General features: G+C 34.8%; 1 protein-coding gene across 6 annotated transcripts in view; it reads right to left on the reverse strand.

Annotated features, from left to right (window-relative positions):
• The window catches only part of CHL1 (cell adhesion molecule L1 like), a 272185-nt gene that overhangs the window by 109643 nt on the left and 138086 nt on the right, over positions 1–24456 (reverse strand). For all 6 annotated transcript variants that reach the window (XM_072598646.1, XM_072598649.1, XM_072598645.1 and 3 more), the window contains 2 exons: positions 9108–9286; positions 4951–5056 (listed from right to left, as the gene is read on the reverse strand). In XM_072598646.1, the coding sequence (XP_072454747.1) occupies positions 4951–5056; positions 9108–9198 (197 nt within the window). In that variant the 5' untranslated portion in view covers positions 9199–9286. The remainder of the gene's footprint in view (positions 1–4950; positions 5057–9107; positions 9287–24456) is intronic.

A 24456-nucleotide genomic window follows, 5' to 3' on the forward strand; every position in this document is an offset into this window, starting at 1 on the left:
CATGGCTGTTTCTTAAATGCCTGCTCTCCCTCACTATTTCAGGGTGGGCTGCCTACCTAATTCTGTGGATCCATTCATATTGTCACTCTGTGAATCTCTATCTTGAATTGATGGAAATATATATCTTTGGATGTAATCCCTTCATCTCAAAACTCCCTCTAGCAGCCTTTTAATAATAATAGTAAAGAAAAAGGTCTTTACTGAATTTGGTCCCAGTCCCTCTTTAAGATGATCTTTTGCTGCTCATTAGCCAATGTATACCATGTCTCCCATGTTTATTTTCACTTCCTTTGCTCCACTTGCTCCTATAGCCTAAAATGACCTTGCTTTTCATCTCCAGATATATGAATCCTTCAAAGGTCATTGAAACACCCTGGGAAATCTCTGTTAGATGCACTTATTTTAGGAACCACATGTGGTGTTGAAATATTTCTAAACAGTTTAATATATTTGTTGTCTATACAATTAAACTATAGGATTCTAGAAGTGAGGAACACAATCTTACATCTCTTTATTTGATTTATTTAACTGGGTACTTAACCCAGAGCTCTATGCAAATAGCAAGTACTCAAGAAATACTTGCTGAATTAATGTACAGATGAATGGACCCTCATGGAAAGTAAAGGTCATGAAGAAATCAAGAATAGTGATTGGATTATCACCGGTAAAATTGCAAGTTTTGATTTTGTTCATTTTCTATTGAGTAGATATTACACAGGGCAGACTTAATATTTAATGTTCCATGGAGTTATCAAAATATGATTTAAGGGGTGTTGAAAACATAATCAAGGTATAATGTCACCCAGAGAATGTTTAACATACTGTCAAATGATCAATTTTCATTAAGGATATGTCTCTCTTAGATGGATAGGAAGTCATGAGTCTGATCATCTGTAAAATGAGAATGTTATATAAAATGATCTCTAATGTCCCTTCCAGGTCTCAAATGTTGTCATCTTGTGATTTAGATATCCTAGTATATGAATTTATTCAGTATATTCATGTCTGAAGAAATGCATATAAATTAGATTTGTTTTAAACAGAATCATTTTAAAGTAGACTTCAAATAATCAATTAATCAATTACTTGCGAAGCAGCTAGTAATTTCCAGGCACTATGTTAGACAATGCGTACAAAGCTTAAAAGAGCCCCTATTCACAAGTAGCTAGGATTCTGATGGAAACAAGTGTATATAATGTATAAAACTGACTAACAAAACATATGAAAATTGATAAATGCAAAGTTTGGGAAGGATGACAGTGGCATTTAAGAGGATCAGGAAAGGCTTCACGCAGAAGATGGTGGTTGAGTTGAGACATAAAGGAGGAGAGAGACTTTATGAAGTGGAGGTAAGGAGCTAGTGATTTCCCAGGCCAAGCCCAGTTTATTCATTATTTGGGCCCAGACTGGCTCTGAGTGAATGTAAATTACAACTGTTTCTGTGTTAGCCAGAAATCCTGAGGGGCTACCCCTCCCAGATTATTGGAACTCAGGTCCTCCTGACTCCAGAACCAGTGTCCCATCTACTGTGCCAGCCCCTGAACAAACTCTTTAAGCTTCCATTTTGTGCTATGAATTTAAGTGAATTTTACAATATGTAGATAATAAAAGGAGATGAATTTTGTATATCTACATCTCTCAGACAGTTGTTCAATGATAATGATGTGATATGATATATGAAAAGCATCTGTAACAGCCTAGTTATGCCTTTCCCATACTTTCATCTGGGATATACTTGAGTTAATAGATTGGAGAAAGAAGGCATATGAATTATTGCTTCCTGATAGCTTCTTGCTTGTCTGATTTTTATAAAAGCACCATCCATAACATTTTCCATTCATGTGAAATCAGCTCTTCATGGAGATATCTTGAGAATTAATTCCTGAAAGCCTTTCAAATTGTGTCACCTCCTGCACAGGTTTATATATGGGTATTTGATGAGGTCTCACAACTTCCTTATCATTGTCATCATATAGTGCATATAGTAGTGATGAATGAGAGTCCAAACATAGTGATTTCTCTTTTATCACCAATGAAACTAGATCATTATTCTCCCATCAATCTACTCCATTTTGCACTTGATGGCTGTCTTCCCTTTCCTTCTATTAACACAGACTCTTCGGATGAGTTGGCATAATTTGATCCTATGTCAAGTGCTCAGTAGATTTTTTTTCTCTCAACCATTTTTTATTGTTTTGAAAAATAGTCCTGCTCAGAATCCTTCATCCTTTCCCCTCGTTCCACACCATCTTACAAATGAGTCTAAATGTTATTTTATTTTTCTCCTTAGTTACTAAATCTCTTCAACTAGCAATGAGATTATGAAGATTCTTCTTCTTTTTTTTTTTTTTTGTTTTTTTTACTCTTTCACCTATTTGTTGAGGTAACAGTTATGTATTGGTCAAACTGATAAAAGAAGTATATGTTTTTACTTTTGTCTATTTATCATCTTTCATTATTGATAGATTATTTAGAGACTTTCTGTTAATATTGTACACAGCAACTTCATTGCCATCTTTACCCTTGAACAAATGTTTATGGGGCATTATTTTGTTATTTCTTGTACCCAGATAATGAGTCTACACATGGACTGCTCATATTGAAGTAACCATATGTCTAAACCTATTCAGCCTCATCTAGTCTGTTAAGATATGGTCAATTTAATCTTTTTATGATTTTATTTATTTATTGGAATAATCAGCACCTTCAAACTCTGTTCTTGAAGAAAACACTATGGATATATAAGTTGTGTTCGTTCTTCTTGCTCAAAGAGGACCATGACATCAAAATGAAGACATGACTTTCAGTTGACTTTGGTTTGAGTGAGGGAGGGCTGTGCAAGGTCACCAACCTCACTTTCTTCTCAGTATTGGACTTTTCAGCAATCTATAATTCCTTGGTTTCCCTCATTTCTTGGGCCAGAATCATATTTTCATTTTTTCTCTTGTCCTTTTTTATGCCTACATTTACAAAGGAGTCATCAATAATAAAATATGGGCTACCTTGGGTTGGATCATTTTGTCACGTTCTTCATTGATTATTTTTTACTTCACCCTTTCCCACACTTGTTGGTAAATACACTGGGATTATCTGATAATTCCTTCATTTATCTCTTCAAATATAAAGTTATTTTTTTCAAATTATTTTTCCCATTTTGTTGAAATTGTGTTATCTTCTAGTTATATTTATAGTATGAAGCTAAATCTGGAAGTTAGATAATCTAGGAGCATTTAAAATCATGAATTGTACAAAGATTATATATTAAAAGTAGTAACAACCACATTGATTGTAAGAACTAGGTGATTTATAGCTCTAAATTGTGAAGTTACATGTGTGTATGTATCCATTCTTTTCATAAAAAATTCATCATTTAAGTCAACTTTTAATGCTCAACGTTTTCTTTTCTAATTTACCTAGACTGGTAGCAGATACACAATGTCCTCAGGTACATAATCAAAATCTTCTAGCTCCGTTGCACTTACAAAGGCTTGGATTCTACTGGTAAAGCTTTTGAGAATCCATTATCATCTTTAAGTTACTATAAAGCAACAATGCAGAACTTTTAAGGAGGGTCTCAAGGATGACATTTATTAAGTAAATCACTTAATGTCTAGATTATATATATGACCCTATTAGCCCACAATATAGTCCCTACATATATTAATTTTCTGGTGATAATCAAGGAGCAACTTATCTTTCTTGTCCAAATCTTTATGAATGTAAATCTATATGAAATCTAAAGAATATATAAATCTATAAAAAATGAAAAGAATAATATTAATTTTAGATCACATGCATAGTGCTTACAGAACACTTTCCTTATAACCTTTTCTTAATTGAATTAAACTGTTGATGTAAGCAGTAAAAATATTATCAGTCCCATTTTTCAGATAACAGCACTGAACGTTTTAGATGCCACATAAGTAATATGACTAGTATTGCATACATGACAAATGTGGGAAGCCAGGAAATCAATCCAGGTCCATTAACTCCTTCAAATCCAGTGCTCATTTCACTGAATAGTACTTCATCTAATACAGCAACAATAGATTTGTGGATATCTGATGTACATTACATGATGGCACCTTGGAGTTAAGAACATCTTGTTCAAGTCCTGCCTCTACTACATACTTTGCTGTGTAACTTTGAGAAGGCTATTAAAACTCTTAGCGGTTCAAGCTACTTTAAAACTTTACGGAAGAGTTTCTTGTTGGTTGAAGTGATAAAGGTGAACAAAATGAAGATTATGTAAACCATGCAAAAAGACTGGAATGAAGAGAGATAATACATAGTTATTTCTGAAAAACATCCACCCCTAAATTATTTTAGATCCCATCTATTTGCTGAATTAAAGAAACAAGAGAGATAAGTATTAGAGCTTTGGTTTCATTGGTGTAGAGAGTGCCAAGACAGAAACTTCCTCTCTCAATTTAGAACAGAACCTTCTATTCAAATGATCCAGTTAGATATTTACCTAGGGCACAGAACACAGAATTATACAACTGTTGATGATTTGGAACCCTGTTTTCTGCTACATATTAAAAATTGGTTTAATTTAGTGATCAGCTGAATAAAAATTCTCAAAAGAATTGCATGTTTACAGATGTGCATTATCGTTAAAAAAAATAAACCTATCACAAATTATGAAATCTCAGAATGTTATAATTAGAAAGCACTTTAGAGGTGATATAATTCATTCTAATTTTACAGACGAAGAACTTGAGTTCTGATGAGTTCAGATGACTAGCCCAACATTGCACATCAAATTAGTGCAACACCAGGATTAGAATCTAAAGTCTCTTGACTCCTTATTCAAGATTCTATCTTGTACTCCAAAACACCTCTCTTAATTTGAACGGATGTAGTGCAAGATTAACATGCCAGAGTTAAAAATAGATTTAAAGAGATACTGCATATTTTCTAAGTTTTATCCTTTATAGTAATACTCACGTTGGTTCCGGGTTTCCTTTGGCTTCACAGATAAACTGAAAGTATTCATCAAAAGGAAATGCGACTTGTACTGTTGACTGTTCCATGATTGTTGGGACCTGTTTAACTAAATTTAAAAATATGCACTTACCAATCAGACTTTCAAAATCATGTTAAAGCTGACTTTGCAAGAGCTATAATCATCTTTACTGACTACCATACTTGACAAGTAAAAGAATCAGCAAAAATTTGAATATCACCCCACAGTTAGAAGGAATATTTTATGCTTACAAATTCTTCTTACTATTTATAATGTTCTCTTAATGTATAATTTGTTACATACTCTTGCAAGTTATGAACAATTTCTTCTATCTGGATGTTTGAATAGCAATCTAGCTTCTCTTCAACTCAAATAGGCAGAACAGATTTTAAAAGAACCGCAAATTTGAAATAGAGTTTTCAATGACTTTTTTTAGCGTTTCTAATGACTGTGAGCAGGACATGCACAACTAGATATCTTAACATTAGTGTCACGTTTAAAAGCAGAGACAGAGCTGAAAGAGACTATAAAAGTCAGTCCAATTTATTTAGAGATGAGGGCACTTGGTCACATAGAGGGGATGTGAATGATGAAAGGTAACAAAACGAAGGACAGAGACCACAAGCTAGAACCCATGGCTCCCATTTCTGTTGTAGTACTCTTTACATTACACCACCTGCCCTATTTCTGTTTTCTGTCCATTTAAGCGACCTCTCTATATGTAATTATAGTCATTACTACTTGTGGTCAGGGAATGGGGCTTGAATTACAATCAACCTACAGCCTACATGGTTGTAAAGGTTCCTTAGAGTGAATATATGCTCAGAATTCGGCTCCTGCATGAAATCAGTGCTATTTGAGCTAGTAAATAATTGGTGGTAGTGGTAGTAATAGTAATAGTACTAGTAGTAGTAGTAGCAGTGGCAGTAGTAGGTAGTGGTTGTGGTGGTGGCAGTCATAGTAGCAGCAGCAGCAGCAGCAGCAACAGCAGTAGTAGTAGCAGTAGTAGCAGTAGCAGTAGCGGTAGCAGTAGCAGTAGTAGTAGTAGTAATAGTAGTTAGTAGTAGTAAAGTAAAAACAGCAGCAGTAATAGCACAAATAAGAGTGGCAATAAGAATACTGAGGTGGCAGAATTGCTAGAATCCAGGACTTATAGTCAGGAAGACCCAAGTCTGAATCATGCCTCAGATACTTAATAACTATAAGACCTTGGGCAAGTCACTTGATATCTCTGTGTCTCAGATTGTTCACCTATAAAATGAGAATAATAGCATTTACTTTTCAGGATTGTTATGAGGATTAAATGAGTGAACATATGTCAAGTTCTTTGCAAACCTAAAGCATTGTATAAATTCTAGTTATTAGTATTAGGAATGCCAGTAGCAGCAGCAGGTGACATTTAGATGATGCTTTAAAGTTTTCAAAACTGTCTGAATACTTACAACAACCCTGTGAGGTAAGAGCTATTTTTATTCCAAGAGATAACGGAATAATAATATAGAAGAAAACAGACTGAAAAAGGTTAAGAAATTTACTCGGTCATAAAGTGAGAGGTTTAGGAGAAACCTGGAGAGCTACAAAGAGGATATAAAATTGTGAGACCCTAGGAGAAGTATTTCCTTCTTTTTTAGTTTTAGCTTCCCCATCTATGATGTAAGGTGGTTGTTATCATCATGGAAAAATTATTATTATCAGCATCATCACTACTACTAATAATAAGAAGAGCAGGTATCATTGATGCAACCTTTCAGAATTATCAAATGATTTACATACACTATATAACTGGTCATGACAACTATTCTGGGAAGTATGTGCTGCCTTCATCACTATTCTAAATCTGGGGAAACGAAGTCTAAAAAAGGTTAAGAGACTTGCACAGGACCATATAGCTAATTGTCTAAGGTAGGATTAAACCCAAATTTTCCTAACTCCAAGTCGAGTGCTCTATTTACTTCATTCCTTCAATTAGACCATCTCTAAACTTTCTTCCAATTAAATGTGTCCGTCTCTTTGTTCAGCTGCTGACTTTCCCATGGTATATTAGCTCAAGTTCAATTTTTAGGCATGAGGTATGTGTAAATATTCATAAAATAAGAAAATGATTAATTATATTCATTGGGGCATGTGGCTTGTATGTGACTATGGCAACTCTTAGTCACAGTTTAATCCATCGTATTGCCCTTCAGATGACAAAGCTCTACATTACAGTTCAAGGTCATGAGGATAAATTATCATGGTAACCATCATTTAGATATCAGCTAATACCTTCTGAACACCATGTTCATTAGAGTATTATTCCTTCTCATATTTGCCTAGCTTGGAGAGGCTCAGATAAAGCTAATTATTCAGGGAATGGATCTAATAACCTTTGGGTCTTTATAGGAATATACATTCAACGTTTTAAATCCTTTTCTCCATAATTAAGCCAATTAGAGAGGCAGCAGACTCTTTGACATTCAAATGGGATATCTGAGTCAGCTGCATTTTCCAAGGAGGCTCTAGAGTCCCCGAAATGCTTGTATAAATATTCAGTTCCTCCAAAAACATTTCATCAGTATTTGACAACAATTGTTTTCAAAGTCCATTGCACTCTATGAATACTAAGGATTTTAACAAGTAAGCAAGACAGATAGGTGGTTCAGAATAATCAATAGTTTGTAGAAACCCCCTTTCCTCAAGGGAGGACTTTGGGGCTGATGGAGATGCTGCTGTGGGAAGGAGTGGGGTGGCTGCAGGGAAAAGAGGGAGGAGAATCAGAAGAGACAGGATCCTTGTTAAAGAGCCCAAACACAGGAAGGAAAAAGGAGAAAGGCCAAGTCTCACAGGGTTTCTTTGAAAAGACATTGTTTTCCTTACTCATTCTCCACTCCAACAATGAGCATGAAACCAAATGCACTTTCAAAAAGTGAAAAAAAAATCAGTGAGCCCTCCCCTCCCCTTTTTTTTAATATATTGAGAGCTGGAAGAGCCCTTTAATCTCATTTAGTCCAACATTTCCATGTTATAGGGAGAACACTGAGAGCCACTCAGTGACAAAGTGGTAGGATGCGATAGAACAAGACATGGATTGGGATGTAGAATCCCTGCTCTGTCACTTGGCCTTCTGTGACCTCAGATTTGTATTAATAAAATGAGGATGATAGACTCTCTCTCTCGCTCTGCCTCTTCCTCCCTCCATCCTCCTTCTCTCCATGTCTCTGTCTCTGTGTCTCAGTCACACAAACTTTTACCATGTATCTATTTCATCTTTATCTCAGTATCTATCTTTATCTTTCTGTCTACCCATATGATCTCTCTCTATATATACACACATATACATACACACATACATATACATAAACACATACCTATATAATATCTGTATGTATATATAAAGATAAAAATAAAATGAATAACGGCAATCCAAAGAATATGAAACCTCCTTTCAATTTTGAAAAATTGATAAGATCATTTCTGAGTACACAAAAAAATTATCCCTTTAAAATCTTTTATTTAAATATACAGGGAAAGCAGCTTAAAATCTGAAGTCACCTTTGAATTGCTCAAGTATCATCTGCACTAGCACCATTACACCAGAAGAGTCTCCTGTCAAAGAAAAGGAAGAGGAGGGACACTTTTTCCACTCTCTTGAACCCTAGCTTCTGCCAGACACTTATCTACCTGGTTTTCAGAATGAGGAAAAAAGCAGCAGTCATGGAATAGTTATGGTTGGGGTGGTTAAGGATGGGAGCGGTTCTACTAAGCAGCACAGGGTCCTCTGGATCATGAAGTTGAGTGGCATAGAATTTAAAAGGTTTTTTATTTCCCAAAATATAAATAGTAACAAACTGCTATTATATTTTAGTGATTTCATTGAAATTACTGGTTAAAAAAAGAAAAAATTCCCTCTGACAATACAAATTATTACTTGCTATGTAAACTAATACTCTTGGAGAATTCCCTAGGGCCATGAGAGTTAAATGAGTTGTCCAAGGTCACACAGTTAGCATGGGTCAGCATCGCACATGGAGCCAGGGTTTCCTGGCTCTCAGTACAATTTCTCTATCCATAATATGCAACTACCTTTCATTCTTTTTGCTTTTTAATCTATCTTTAATTATACCTTTTCAAGAAATATTTATTAGGTCCTAAATATTACCTGAGATTGGTATTTCAATGGCTGTTGTTAATTTTAACATGAAGAAAAACAGACATCTAATGTATCTTCTTCGGGTTAGCTGCATCTTCATAACTGTAGTTGTACCAGCAGTCTATCAAGAAGGAAAGATGACTGAAGTTCTTTCACTCTGTGTTCCAAAGAAAGGGGAGGATTTGAACCTAGAATGTCAGAAGACAATGACAAGAACAGTATTAGTCCATGTGTGCTCTGAAATATGATTAAATTTTTGAAACTTCATAAGCATGTTCTATTAGGTCATTTTTTTCAATTTTTTTTCTGACATGGTTCTCTGTATACATGTACACACCCCTCACCTTTGTCCCCATGTCAATTACACTATGCATGCAGGAACACTATCTCACATTGCCTGAGAAAGAAACGAGCAGTTAAAGCATTGGATTTTGGTAATCTTGCCTGTCAATTTTTGTTGTATAATTGAAGGAAGTGTTCCAATGGGAGAGAACGCAATTGTTCTAATGAATGAAAACAGTACATCCATGACCCCATTCATTAGCATGACCCCTTTCCATTAATTCTTTAAAATAGAACAGCTAATCCTATTTGATTCATTAATATTCATAACAAATATGATGCTTTGGTATTCTTGCTCTTTCATTCTGTGCTGTTCAAAGTCACCAATCTGGAAAGAAGAGGATTAGGGCTAGAGAAGGGGGAAACAAATGAACATGAGCTTGTCCAGTTACGAATATTCTTATTTTGGCCAAATTATGAGAAATAGGAATATAAAACATCTTCATTCTCTTAAGCTCACCTTCCATTAAGATTGGAACCTGATTCATGGAATTTAGATTAGGAAAGAATTTTAGAGGGCATCTACTCCAACCCACTCATTTGACAGATGGGAAAAAATAAATCTCCGAGAAATTAAGTGATTTGCCTAAGGTCACACTGGTAGTAAGAATCAGAGGCTGAATTTAAATCCAAATTTTCCTGATTCCAAGTTCTCTAATACACAGACTACACATTCTTTCCTTCTATGCCTTAAGAAATAATAGAGCAAATCAAAGTATCACCAAGAAGAGAAAAAAAACATCCCTACAAAGTGTGATGTGACAATTTGTCAAAACATAGGGTGCCTGTTTACCAAATTCCCATACTGTGTCAATTTCACCCAGAAGTTAGGGAAAACAACAACCACAAAAAAGCCACAACTAAAAGACAGAGTTGTTTTAGAGGTTGGAGGTAAGCAGTACAGAATATTCAGGATAAGACTGCTGTCAACAATGTTATAAGATACGGAGAGTTCAAAAAGGACAAGGATTTAAGAAACATTATCAGATTTGGCAACTAAATATTGTGGGTAACTTTGTAGTGAGGAATTTCAGTTTAGTGGAAATCAAATTGCAAAGGGTTAAAAGTGAGTAAAAGAAAAAGAAGTGGTCTTCTTCCTTTTTCCTGCTTTCTCTCCCCTTCTGGTTCTTCTCCACTTGACTTACTCCTTCTCCTTCGCCCCCGCTTCTTTTCCTTCTCTTCCTCCTTTTCCCTCTCCTTCTGTGATGCTTGTCTCAGAAAAGTAAGAATAATATAGGATTCTAGCTTGAAGACATGGTATGAGCCAGTAAGAGCAACCCTTTTCTTAGGATGGAAAACACGTGGGCATGTATGAAGGCAGACAGGAAGGAATAGGACAGAGAAAGCTCTAAAATCGGAGAGAGAGGTTATGATTGATGAGGCTTTCTGCTGGAGATGGGGACGGGAGAGGATGAGATGAAATTAAGGACACATGCAGAGGGCTAGCCTTGGCAAGGAGAAGGGGCACCTCATTGTCTGACACTGGAGATGGGAATGGGAGAAGTTGATATATAGTGTTATGGTGAAAAGAAGGGAAAAAGTATGAGATCATAATGAAAGTCCTCAGTTTTTGTTTTTTCCTCTAAGTAAGTGTCAGGATCCCCAGCTGAGACAGTGTGGAAAAGAAGTGTGAGAGATCTGAATTGAAAACAGAGTAATTTTCCTCACAACAACCCTAAGAAGTGATGATTGCAATGACTACTTTCCTTATTTTGCAGCTGAGCACACTGAAGGGTAGAGAGATTAAGTGCCCAACCTGAGATTATTAGTAAGAGGTAGAACAGGGACTTAACCTGTCAAACCAGCAGTCCTTCTACTTACAGGGGTGGGGAACCTGCAGCCTCAAGGCCACATGTGGCCTTCTAGATCCTCAAATGAAGCCCTTTGACTGAATTCAGTTTGTTCTGTGAAGTCTGGATTCAGTCAAAGGGCCACACTTGAGGACCTAGAGGGCCCCATGTGACCTCGAGGCTCCAAGTTCCCCACACCTGTAACTATATCACATCTCTGTCCCTTAGTAAAGCTAATTTATTCAAATGGAGCTTTTTCAGTACTCAGAGAATTATGTCTTTAAATGTTGTTATAATCCACTGCTTTAGGGGATGATATCAATTCCACCCCTCAGTATTCTCAGCTGTTCTCCAGTTAAAAACAAATGAAGTTATTTGAGATTATCCATGGAGTTGGCAGTCATAAAATAAGGTAGCTCCTTGTAAGGCTTTTGGTTCACATCAGTTTAAGATGGAATGGATATAGAAGAAAGATTTACTTTCTTGTCATTTTAATGTGTCTTTTTTCTTTATGAAAAGATGATGATAACAGGAAGCTGATGTAACTTCTTATAATTATGTGGTCCCCTCTAATGACAATTCATTATGTACTCTTTGGTTCCATTAAAAGTTGATGTTGATTGTTTTAGGGGCAGTTCATTTCTTTGTTTAATGAGCTGGCCTTTATTTGAGAAGACCAAATTGTTCAAAACTCTGATGCTATTAAGGAACTATGTATTTCCAGATTCATACACCATAAATTACTCCTTCCTGAAGCAGGAAATGAGAATATTAGAAATTCAAGTAAGTGAGAAAATGTTAAATTCCCATTAATCTTCCAAAGTGGGTTAGCATCCTTAAGTACCTCTAATTATTATATCAAAATAACTCATAGATACTAATTGCTCAATGATGATGGGCTAGGTGTGGAAATTCTAATGGTTTTCAGAAGACAGCCTCAGTCTCAGCTAGCTCATATAGGAATACTTGAAAGATCTGTAATTTTGTCATCAAAGGAAATTCAACAAAGATTTGATAGTTAAACCCTAGAGATTTCTATATTTCTTAATATTTTATTGTACAATGTTAGTTTGCTGTTATCTCATTGTTGTTATATTTTGTTTCTTCTTTTTAAAACGGTGTTTAAATAGAAATGACCCAGGAACATTTCTATCCTGTTACTATTCTTTTTTTCAATACTCAGTTCAATGTTGTACAGGTAGACAAATTATTTTTGATATTTTTGTTGAATAAATATGTGTTTTATATATGCAAATATGTAGGTGTATCTACATAGAGAGATTGAGAGACAAGACAGATACAGAAATAGATGTGTGTGTGTTCATCCTTCGTTGCCGAAGAAGACCATGCCATCAGAGAAATGATGACATGACTTGCACTTGACTTTGTTTTGAGTGAGGGAGGCCTGACAGAAACAGATAAAATGAAGACAAGTAGCCACTCAGAGACAGAGAGACAAATACAAAGAGAGATAAAAGAGAGAAACTAGACTCATCACATCAATAATATTGGTTTACAGATACAGCTGTTGGTATCTTGTCTGCAACATACAGTCTTGAAAGTTTCCAGGAGCACACATTCTGTGTCTTTCTCTCTGTGTGTGTCTCTGTCTCTGTCTGTCTGTCTTTCTCTTTCAGTGTGTCTCTTTCTGTCTTTGTCTCTCTCTTTGTCTCTCTATGTCTGTTTAACTGTCTTTCCCTGTCTCTTTTTCTCTCTCCCCTCCATCTCACTTCTTTCTCTATCTCTGGTTTCATTATTGAGATTTCAACCAATGTCTTCCTTGCTCTAAACCCAGTAATCTGTCCATTTACCCAAACTACTTCTTGTCAAGTGTTCTTATAAAAAAGGGATGGTGAATCCTATTCATATAATGCAGAACACGTCCGAGTCAACATCAACAAAGCTATCAATCTCCTGGGGTTGTTTAACGGTTAATTCCACATGTGACCTTATCTTTTTATAAGATTCTGATTTCATTTACCAGAGACATACATGTTAAAAGGATGTTACTTAAAAGCCACTAGTAATGAGAAATTGACCCCCTGCAGGGGTAGTTACATTAAAAGATGACAAAAGAGAGAACAGAAATAGCTTTCAGATTATACAAAGAAAAACTCTTTGTCATTTCACCATGCAAGATATGGAAAAGGCCTGCCTATTTAATATATCTATTTTGCAACATAAGATAAATGCAATTTTAAATCTCAATTTGTATTTCCTGGGCCGAAAATGAATTTCATATCACATTCTAGAACTCAGTGAAATTCACCAAGAGACCTGGTGAAAATGCTGAGTCTGAAATGAAAGACTAATAAGGTTCCTGGGCACAGCCAGAACCATAGCTGTCCCTCTTGACGACGTGAAGGCCATTTAACTCAAATCCCACGTGGTTGGCAATACAGCCCTAGAGCAGGCAAGGTTTTAATTAACTGTCTGCCAAAGCTGGCTATAAATAAATAAATAAATAGAGAATCTGTCTGCCTCCTGCTGCTCTTCTGTAGAAATAATAAAAGTCTCCAACTTCCTTCCCAAGGGGAATGAAAGTTCTTAGAGTCATATCAGATACACTCGTCACCAGATTTATTTCCCAAGAAAACAGAAATCTGAGTGATGATATTAAAAAGAAAATAAAGAAAAAAGCAGATGTTGAAGAAACCCATATGTTTAATTAATCTTGAATTAGAATCAAAAAAAGAATGTTTCTGTGCAATAATGTTTGTGTGTTGCCTTCTGTAAGAAAAAAAAAGCTATGCATTGCACTGTATTGTTTCTCCTTATTGCCATCACCAATACTTACTACTACTGCGGCTGTTACTGCTATCACTACATACTTTGTCTAAGACTCCAGGAAAATTTCAAACCACATATACAGGGCTCAGTTTATCTCAGAGGGAAGAAATTCTCTCTATTTATTTAGATGGTGTCTTTTCTATCTTTGTTCCTCAAATTATGATTGCATATTATGTCCAAACTGTAAGTCACTACCCCTTTGGTAAGAGGAAAAGGGTTAAAAATTCAATTTTGTGAAATATGTTTCAATCAAACTCCTAAGGTTAGTATCAGAAATGCCCAATGTGACACAGAAAATTTAAGAACTCTGGGTTTCAACGCTGTTTTTGATACTATCTATGTGATCTTAAGTAAGGCAGTTTCTTGCAATGTAGAATGGAGATTATAATACTCTTGACACCTATCTTAAAAGGGATATTGTGAGGAAAGAGCTTGGGAAATATAAATGGGAGATTTTATACATATATGTGTGTATACATGTATGTATGTATGTATTTATACATACATTTTATGTATACATGTATGCATATGTGTACAGTATTATATATGACAGAATATTGTGTGTGTATATATATTTATATATGAAACAGGCTCAGTTATAAGGCTGGAAGAGATTTAGATTATCAATAATGATAAGAAAAGCATTTAAGCTATTAAAGCTCAAGCTATTAAAATCTGAAGACAAAAAAAAGTTGAAGAATTTGAGGTCATTCAAAAGTATCACTTAACACAAATTCCAGAAATTATACGTAATACCTAAATGGATGGCAACATTAATAATGATGGTGCAAAAGACTAGTTTGTTTAGATTGGATTCTCAAAAAACCTTTTTTGAATTTGAATATGAGTTCAAGTAGCAAGCCCAATTATACAGAGACAGTATTACAAAAGAGTTGGTATTTGCCATAGTTATAGGGTGAATTAAGTGAGGGAGGGATGTGCAAAGTCACTGGCCTCACTTTCTCCTCTAGAGTCATCTGGGTCCAGAATGAGAACATTTTCCAAAAAAAGTTTTTCCTTTTTTTCTTAGCTTCCCTATTACTGTGGAGGGTCTCCCTATCTTCAGTCACCTAGTTTTGTGACCTAGGTGTCATCAAAAACTCCACATTCTTTTTTTATTCCCAATATCCAATCAGCTACTAAGTCCTTTCCTTTTTCACCTGCTAAGTATCTCTCACATATGTTTCCTTCTTCCCTCTGTCATTGCCACCCTTCTGGTACAGCCTTCATCATATGACACCTGGATTAATCAAACAGCTGGCTGTGTAGTCCCGAGTTTCAGTTGATCCTCCACTCAACTGTCACAAAATAAACCCAAATGACTACGCCCTTTTCTCAGGTACTTTTATTAAGTTCACCTGGTGCTTCCACATAAAAAGTACTTAGATTTCATTTTTGGATTTAGCATTTTCTCTGACTTTTTTAACCTCCAGAACCTCTCCTATAGGGATTATGAACAAGAGATAGGGCAATTTCAGAAGCCTCCATGGTCTAGGTCACCAAGAACTCAAATGAGGTAAAAATGCAATCCATAATGCCCACTCAGCACCCCCTTCCTCAATGTCCAGTGAGTTACCATTGTGGTAGCAGGACTGAAAAAGTCTACTTATGGGCTCACAGCAGAGACTCAACAAGCAGAAGTTTGCTCAGGCTGCTACAATAGTGAGGAGCTCTACAACAGATTGGAACTGGAGCACTCTGTGCCTTAACAGAACTCAGGCAGAGAACTGGGGAAACTGGGCCTTGAGACCTGTGTGAGAATGGGAGACACTTGACTAAGCTTGGGGAAGAGAGTTTATAATTCAAATGGGGATATTCCCCCAGCCCCTCTCATCCCCACTGAAATTATGTCACTCACATAATTTATGGCAGAGACCAAGTCTGTAAATCTTGACTTGCCCAGCTAGGAAGAAGACTGAGACAGATTGGAAATCAAGCCCCCAGGGAACATTAAAGGGAAAGGTGTCAGAAAGTAAGCAATATGGAGAAAAAAGGAAGAAAAAAGATTATAATTATCAAATATCTCAGAAGGAAAAAAATTCAATTAAATACTTGAAACAAAAGAAGAATGAACAATAGGGTATGTGAGTGTATGTATACACAAATATGCATGCATGTATATGTGTGTACATATGCAGACATACATATATATGAACACATATCTATATAATCTAGATGTTTCAGCATATTTAACTCTTCATGATCCAAAGATACTGATGGGGTTTGCATTTCCTTCTCTAGCTCATTTTATAAATGAGGAACTGAGATAAACAGAGCTAAGTGACTTGCACAGGGTCACATACCTAGTAAGTAAAAGTGTCAGAGGGCAGATCTGAATTCACATCTTCCTGACTTCGGGTCTGGCACTCTATACACTGCACCACCTAACTGAATGCATGCAGACATATATGTATATATGTGTACATAGGTCACCTAGCTGCCTGTTATATGTGTGTATGTGTATGTTTGTATAACAGAAGGGAATATTTCCTACTGATTTGGTAAAAAAAAAAAAATCAGACATCCATGAATAAATATTTCAAGAAAAAGGAAAATAGGTAAAAACCTAATGATTCACAAGACCATGTAGATTCTGAAGAGAGCATGGACTCTAAATGATTTAAAAGGGAAATAAAAATATTGAAAGCAAAATTTATGACCGGAACAGCAAAAAATAATTGGCAGAGTAGAAAATCTTGAATATACAGGAGCAAATCTTACTAAAGAAACAAAAGAAAGTAACTTATCATGAATGCAAATTCATAGAGGTAAAGGACAAATTGGACGAAAGAAAAGTAAAAATAATAATATCAATAACAAAACAATATATGAAGAAAACATGACCTAAATTTAAGCAAAATATTGATTTTCAAGACAATTCATAGAAACAGCTTAAGGTTTATAGGACTCCCAGAACCACACAGCAAGTCCAAAGCCAACTTCATAATTAAAGCAATGATACAAATTTCTGAACACAAAAAGCGATGTCCAATAAAAAATTAAATAGAATACTTTTAGAAAACAATTATGCTGAAAACCCAAAAACATAAAGTGGTAAAATTTAACAATTACATTGACAAACAGAACATTCTGTAAGTGACCAGGACAGAGAGGTTCATTCATAAAGGAAATGAAATGAATATTACACAAGACTCTTCTGCACTCACCACAAACCAAAAGAATGAATGGTATTCCAAACAATAAAGAAGTATGAGATTCAATTCAAAGTGACTTATCTATCGAATATGATTTTAACAATATTCATGAAAAATTAGATATTCCATGGAAATGTTTGAAACAGTTTTAGAAAGAAAACCAAACTTTGAGCAATCAATTGCTCCTCAAACATCAAAGACAACAGCAAAAACAATGAAAAGATACACAAATGAATCAACCAAGACCAACGAAAATAAAGAAACCAGAGAGAACATTAAGAGTGATTTCTTTCTAAATACATATGAGACAAAGGGGGTGGAAGCAGAAGTGAAAATGAAGAAATGGGCTTGAAACACTGGGGGCTAAAGCAACACTCCTCTTACAGTGATTGTTGGTGTTATTGTTATGGGATATGATTTCTGAATGTGATGAAGGTGCGTAAAAAGAAGACAGGAGAAGGAAGACAGAAGGGAATATGTGATGTTCCCTAATGACATGAAAGTTTAACAATAAAGGGGGAAGGGAGAAAAGAAATCTCCTATAGTGTCTCTATAGAGTAGACAGAGAAGATCAGGTGAAGACACACAGAAATGATTTGGAATAAAGGGAAAAGTAATGAAGAAATATTGTCTTGATGATGGGAAAGTTTAGCACAGTGAGTATAACTCTAGACCTGGAGTTTAGAAATGAGTTCAATTTGGTCTGTGACATGTACTGGCTGTGTGACCCTAGGCAAGTCATTTAACCACTATCTGCCAAAGTTTTCACAACTGTAAAATGGGAATAAGGATAGCGACTATCTCACTGACTCAAATGAGATAATAATTTTAAAATGCTTAGTTAGCATTATGCCCAGAGAAAAATGAATTGTTAATACATGTTTATTCCCTTCCCTCTTCCTTCCCATGGGACAAGAGAGATATTTTATAAAAGGTGATGGAGATTTTACACTGAGTACAATCTTCTGTGGTATGCTACTAGAGAGACCCCACTCCTTCAAACTCAAGGGAAAGGGAATCAATTCCTGGTGACAATCAACAAAAAAGAGTTGAAAGGCATAGACTCAAGGAAGAAATTTTGAGAAAAATGGGAAAAAATGACCAAGGGAAAGACAAAAGTCAGTAAGGAATTGCACAATCAGAAACAGACACAGGAAAATTCCTACCACAGGGCAAAAATTCTCTCTATCACCAGCAGGAATTGGCATTTCTAATATTGGGACATATTAATAAAAAAAAAGATGAACAAGATCTACAAAACAATGATTAATAAGAAAGAACTTAAAGTAGAAGATTAAAGAACTAAATAGACATTTAATGCTTAGGACGCCAAAAAAAAAACTAACCCTAAAATAATAAAATTTAAAAGACAAAATTTCTATAAACTTTATAGAAATAATGAACTAAAAACTGTTTCTTCAAAATGACCAAAAATGATCAATCAAAGCCTTTTAATCAATCTTATAAAAATATGAGTGCAGAAAAATCAAATAAAATAGCAAATGAACAAGGTGAAATCATAATATAAGCAAAATAAAGAAAATAAGTTTTATAAATGGTTGCATGCTAATAAAACAAAGAACAAAAGCAAAAAGAATAATATTTTCAAAATATAAAATTGCCAAATGGATCAAAAAGGAACTGCAATCTGTTTTTAGGAAAGGAAAAAGAGGCAGTTTTATAAGAATTATCAAAGGGGAATAAAAAAGGACACTTCCAAAACTTGCTGGATTCACAGAATACTATCAGGTTTTAAAGGACAATTGCTCACCAACTGAGAAATAAAACAACTTATTTATTTATTTTTTTGTTTTAATGACAGTCTTAATAACTAAGCCATATGATGAAAAAGCATATGGGAACTATGGAAGAAAATGATTACTAAATGCAAATTTAAAAAAAAAAACTTTAAAGAGATCTTATAAAGTATCTCAATACAAAAATAGTCCAAAAGGCTACCACAGACAATATCTGTATGGATTTAGTCAATAATATATTGACATAAATGCATGACTGAAACATATAGCTTTGATTAATGGAAAGCAACAACTTAAAACCAAGCCACTGACACAAGAAATAACAGAAGAGGTTACTCTGAAGGTGCCTCTACTTATTTATGAAAGTCATTAATTAAATTTAATCTCATTGATGTCAATGCTTCTTTTTTTGTTTGTTTTTATATACCTAACACCTATTGAACAGTGTCTCATACCTATTAAGTGTTCTCGTTGTTCGATCATTTTATTTATGACTGAGATGCTTTTGTTTTTTGGCAGTGGAGCAGAGGGAACAATTCTTGGCAAAAATACTGTACTGGTCTGCCATTTCCTTCTCCAGTTCATTTTACAGAAAAGGAAACAGGCAAACTGGGTTAAGTGACTTGCCTAGGGTCACGTAGTTTTAGTAAGTGTGTGAGGATAGAATTGAACTTGGTTCTTACGGACTTCAGACCCAGCACTCTACCCACTATTCCACCTAGCTGCCTCAAAATACATGTTTAATAAATGATTTTTTTATTACATAGCAAAATTTATTACATAGCAAAACAATAGCTGGTAACTAGAATTTTATACATATATATATATATATGTAAACTATCTTCTATGGACTTTCAGGTGATTAATCACAATAGAACAAATACAAACAAATATTATTTTTGGAAATTCAACCAATATACTCTGCTTGTACTAGATCATTAATGCCAGAAAGAATATATGTAAACAATTACCAAGACATAACAGTGTTCCTAAGGATTTTTACTGTGGGAGATAATAACATGTCAACTATCCACAATCTCCAAACTACACAGAACAAAAACTTTCAAAACATAAAGATCTAGAAGAGGAAGATTAAATTATAATCATGTGGGGAAAGAATGAGGCAATGTATTCCTTATGTCTCTAATAGTAGCTGTACCAAAGAAGCTTTTAGTGTGCCTTATAGACTATGATAAATGTTTAAAATGACAAAAAAGGATATTTATGTTATCTGTCTCTGCCATAGTGCAATTAACAATTAAAAATAATAACAAGTTAATGGATTATTAAGATCCTTTATAAATGAACACCAGTAAAAGATTAATCAACATCACTCCCACCACTACCATCACCACCACCATCATCATCACCATTATCACCATCATTATTATAACATACCATAATTATATTTCACTTCAAGAAATGCAATGAACTCGATATGCATTACCCCATGCCATTCCCAACAATTCTTTAGTTAAGTGCTATATTTGGCCCATTGCATTTCTGAAATAACAGACTCAGAGAGGCTACTTAACTTTCTGAGTGTCCTGCTTGCCCCAGGTTTGTTGAAAAGATCTATCTAAAGGGAAATACACAAAGGGATACACAAAAAGATTTGCTAATTAGCTGTAGATAGTTGGAAATCTGCATCTCATAATGGGAAAGCAAATAATCATTGTTCTTTGATAATATTAATTCGAATGATGACAAATGATGTTGTGATATATCAGTTCAACATACTTCACAAAGTTAGTGTTAGGAATTTAATCCTGACAACTAGCATCATGACCTTATCTAGAAATACTAAATTGATGGGCTGCAGGAATGCTCCAAAGGATTTAGAGAATCTCATTACTTTTGAATGCTAAAATGTTGAATCTGAATTTAAACTCATTCTCCTATTTCATTGAAATTTTTCTAATAGTGATCCATAAAAATTGGAGAAAATAGTTTTCATAGTGGATTGGGAGTAGGAAATAGGAAATAGGGAGATAATAATTTAAAAATTGAGGAGTTTTTTGGGGGGAATGGGATAAAATGGGAATGAGATAAAAGCAACTTAAATAAGAATTTTGGAGCTGATCATTTTTTAAAATCCATACAAACAGTTGCACTTAGTTCGAAGATACTCAAACAATAGTCCCTCTTCCACCAAGTCTTAAAAAGAAAACAAGAAATGTTTATAGTCAAGAATTGCTTTGCTGACTTTCCATTCCACTTGGAGACAATATTCAGCTGTCTTGCCTGCCATCACTGCCAGAGAGAAGATCTCATTTACTACAAACTAATGTGGGAATATTTTTTTGATAATGAAATTTCTTTGGTAGGCTTCCACCTAGTAAGCTTTCAAGCACCAACACCTATGATTAAATCTCAGTGGATGTATTCAGTAGCCCTTCTTTGTAATTCATGTGTGATTGTTTAAATTTTATTTTCCTCATGACGAAAAAAAATCAAATTAAAAATTAAGAGATTTCTGAATAAGGCTGTTTTTCATCTTCACAATAGAACAAAGGTAACCTTCATTTCCCTCTCACCCCAAATGTCCATCTTTGTAAACTGGTAGCCCTTTCATTTCAATAATTTTTTATCATTTTTAGCAGAGAATAAAATACCCCCTTGAATCAGGAATCCAATTCTGTGAGGGAGGAGGAGAGTACATTTACAGAAACCTGAAGTGTGATCTGAATTGCTCAAAACCTTACAACCCAGGGCACATAAATTCAGAGTATTTTTGAAGATTTTTTTTCAAAATATCTATTTTCTTAATACTCTAATTCAATTTGTATGTGTCATAAACACAGAAATCCAGAAATAAGTGTTAATGGATTTTAATCCACGGACAAAAGAAGGATCATCAACCCTAGTCTCTGTTTGGCAAATCTGCTCAGCATCCTTGCTCTGTTAAGTAACAAAACAAAGGGATTTGCTTATGGTGTTAATCACTATCCCTTCATAGCCTTCCCATCATCTTCACACAGACTCATTATGCAAGAGCTCTAAGCAAAGTCAATTTTATACAAGCCTAATCACACTATCTCCAAAAAGGCTCATTCTCATTCATTCATTCATCTTAAGACTATAAATATGAAAAATAATTCTTCATACTCGTTGGCTATCTGAAATGGAGGAATACTTGAGATTATAGTCTCCCAGCAAGATGTCTGAATAATCTGTTAACTCTTGGATCCCATCTGCCCACCCACACTTCTTCCTGTCAGAACTCCCAGTTATTCTGTTTTCATGATACTCAATGAAATCATGGGAGGTTGGGGGAGTGGGATAAATAAATGAGGAAATTGTGAAAGAAAAAGGAGGTGTAGGAGGGCAGAATCAATCCTTTTGCAATGTTTTGTGGTCAAAAGATCTGGGACACTGAGCCTAGGAAGAAGTAAACAAGTCCAAGAGTGATACAAGCCAGAGCAGTGACTCACAAAGCAACCACAGAAGATGGAATGAAAAGAGGCCAACAATCCAGTCATCAGAAATTATTAAGAGAGAATGCATGAAGGTTAAGATTATTTCTCATTCATTCATTTTAAGGAGCATTTTACTAAGGGCTTTCTGATTTGCAATGCACTTATATCACAACTCTGTGAGATAGACATCTATGAAACTCCTCTCCCACCACTATCAGAATCATGAATTCCCATAGATTGTTTCCTTCTGTGCACCAAGTAATGGCTAGGCATTAAAGATGAGTTATTAGAAACAAACAGTTCTTTCCCTCAAAGAGGTTCCATTAGCTGGAGGAACACCATATATACATATACTAGATAAGTTACTACAAACTATGAACAAATCTTAAACAGGGTGACCCAAAGGGCACTTATGAAGATACGGGCCTAGGATAAGAAGTGGCATTTGAATTGAGTCTTCTAAATGACAGAAGTGAGGAGGGACATTTGAGTCAACAGAGATAGTCTGTGAAAAGGTATAGGTAGAGGTGGGAGCTGTAAGATGGAATGTCAGTAATAGAGATCAGCAAGTAGACCAGTTAGCCTTAAATATAGAGAGTATAAATAGAAGTAATGTGCAAAAGGTCTAGAAATGTACAATAAGGTCACATTGTGTAGGCCTTTACATGGCAGACATTTAAGGCAAACATTATCTCCTAGGAAGCAATCAGATTGCTACACCCTCTGTGGACCCTATTATGATAAGGAAATTGTGTCTGTCACCCTCTTCAACCTTTATCCCAAAATATTAAAGGAAACAACACACATGTATTCATGGAACTGATAGTTGTGGTAGGGGACTTTGTTGACACCAATGTCACAGAGTTATTGTGAAGCAAGTGCTTAGTAAATCATAAGAGTTATGTAAAGTTGAGCAAGTATTGGTATTTATTACCTCTCATAAAATTTAAACTGATTGAAATGCCACTTTCATTTAAGATGGTCACATATTGAATGCAGTTCAGCCATCAGGACAAATAAGTTCAAAAGTCCAGGAATACCAGAGAAGTTTGGTTCTTATTCTACCTGTGATATTTCTGTTTCTTGTATGGAGCAAGTCCCTTAACAATTGTGGGCCTTAGACGTGTCCAGTGCAAAATGAGGTGTTTGGATTAGATGATCTCTTATGTTCTTTCCAGCTCAAGATCCATTATACTATAATTAGTATTAATCAATCTATAAAATACTTAATGAACACTTCTATAAGCTTAGCAAGGTATCACCAGCAAAGTATTAACATAGTCATAGGTTTTAACCACTTTTTCTGCAATATCTCCAAGACAAACAGGTTAGACATATTCCTACATGACATTGTTTCCCAAGAACTTTCTCTCAATCTAAAACTTTTTTTCAGTGAAAAGTTCCATTTCTTGCTATCCACTATTATAGGGAGTAACAAGGTCCCATTAGACAAAATTTGAAAATATCTAAGAAAACATTTTTCTTTATCAAAATCTCAAAGTATTTCCCAAATGTTAGATATAAAAATTTTTGGATACAAGAAAAAAATAGAAACACAAAATGAGCTTTTAGGAAGTAAGTAATTTCAATCAATGAAAAGTTTCTTTATTTTATTTTACTTTATTTTTCTGTTTCTTTTCCTTCCCCAAGTCATTTATTAGGGCCTGATATAATGTCTATCATTTATTCAATGGTCTTTCAGATCATCTTAATATGTAGGATTAAGTTAATTGCCAGGTTTTAGCTAGCTTCCTTTGCTGGAATAATTCAAGACAAAGACCAAGGATTTTTTGTTTAATAATACCTAGTATTTTCTTCTCTGTTTTTCATCAACCCCACAGTTCACTGAATATTTACCCTTTACCCTATTTGTTGCTCATCTTCCTTTTTTTTTCCTCTTTGTATTACTTTGTATGACTCGTTCCTCTGACCCATTGGGAAGTAGTTCCCAAATAGAGAATAGCAAGTTTAGCTATCACAGATTTGCTTCATTGTTACAAAATTTATGCAGGCCTCACTGATTTTCAGTGTTCTACAATTTTAAAATGTAATTGCAGTTAATGTGTGTGTGAAAGATCCCAAATTTGTATTGTAATATATTGGAA

Source organism: Notamacropus eugenii, chromosome 3 (assembly GCF_028372415.1).
Source record: "Notamacropus eugenii isolate mMacEug1 chromosome 3, mMacEug1.pri_v2, whole genome shotgun sequence".
NCBI lineage: Eukaryota > Metazoa > Chordata > Mammalia > Diprotodontia > Macropodidae > Notamacropus > Notamacropus eugenii.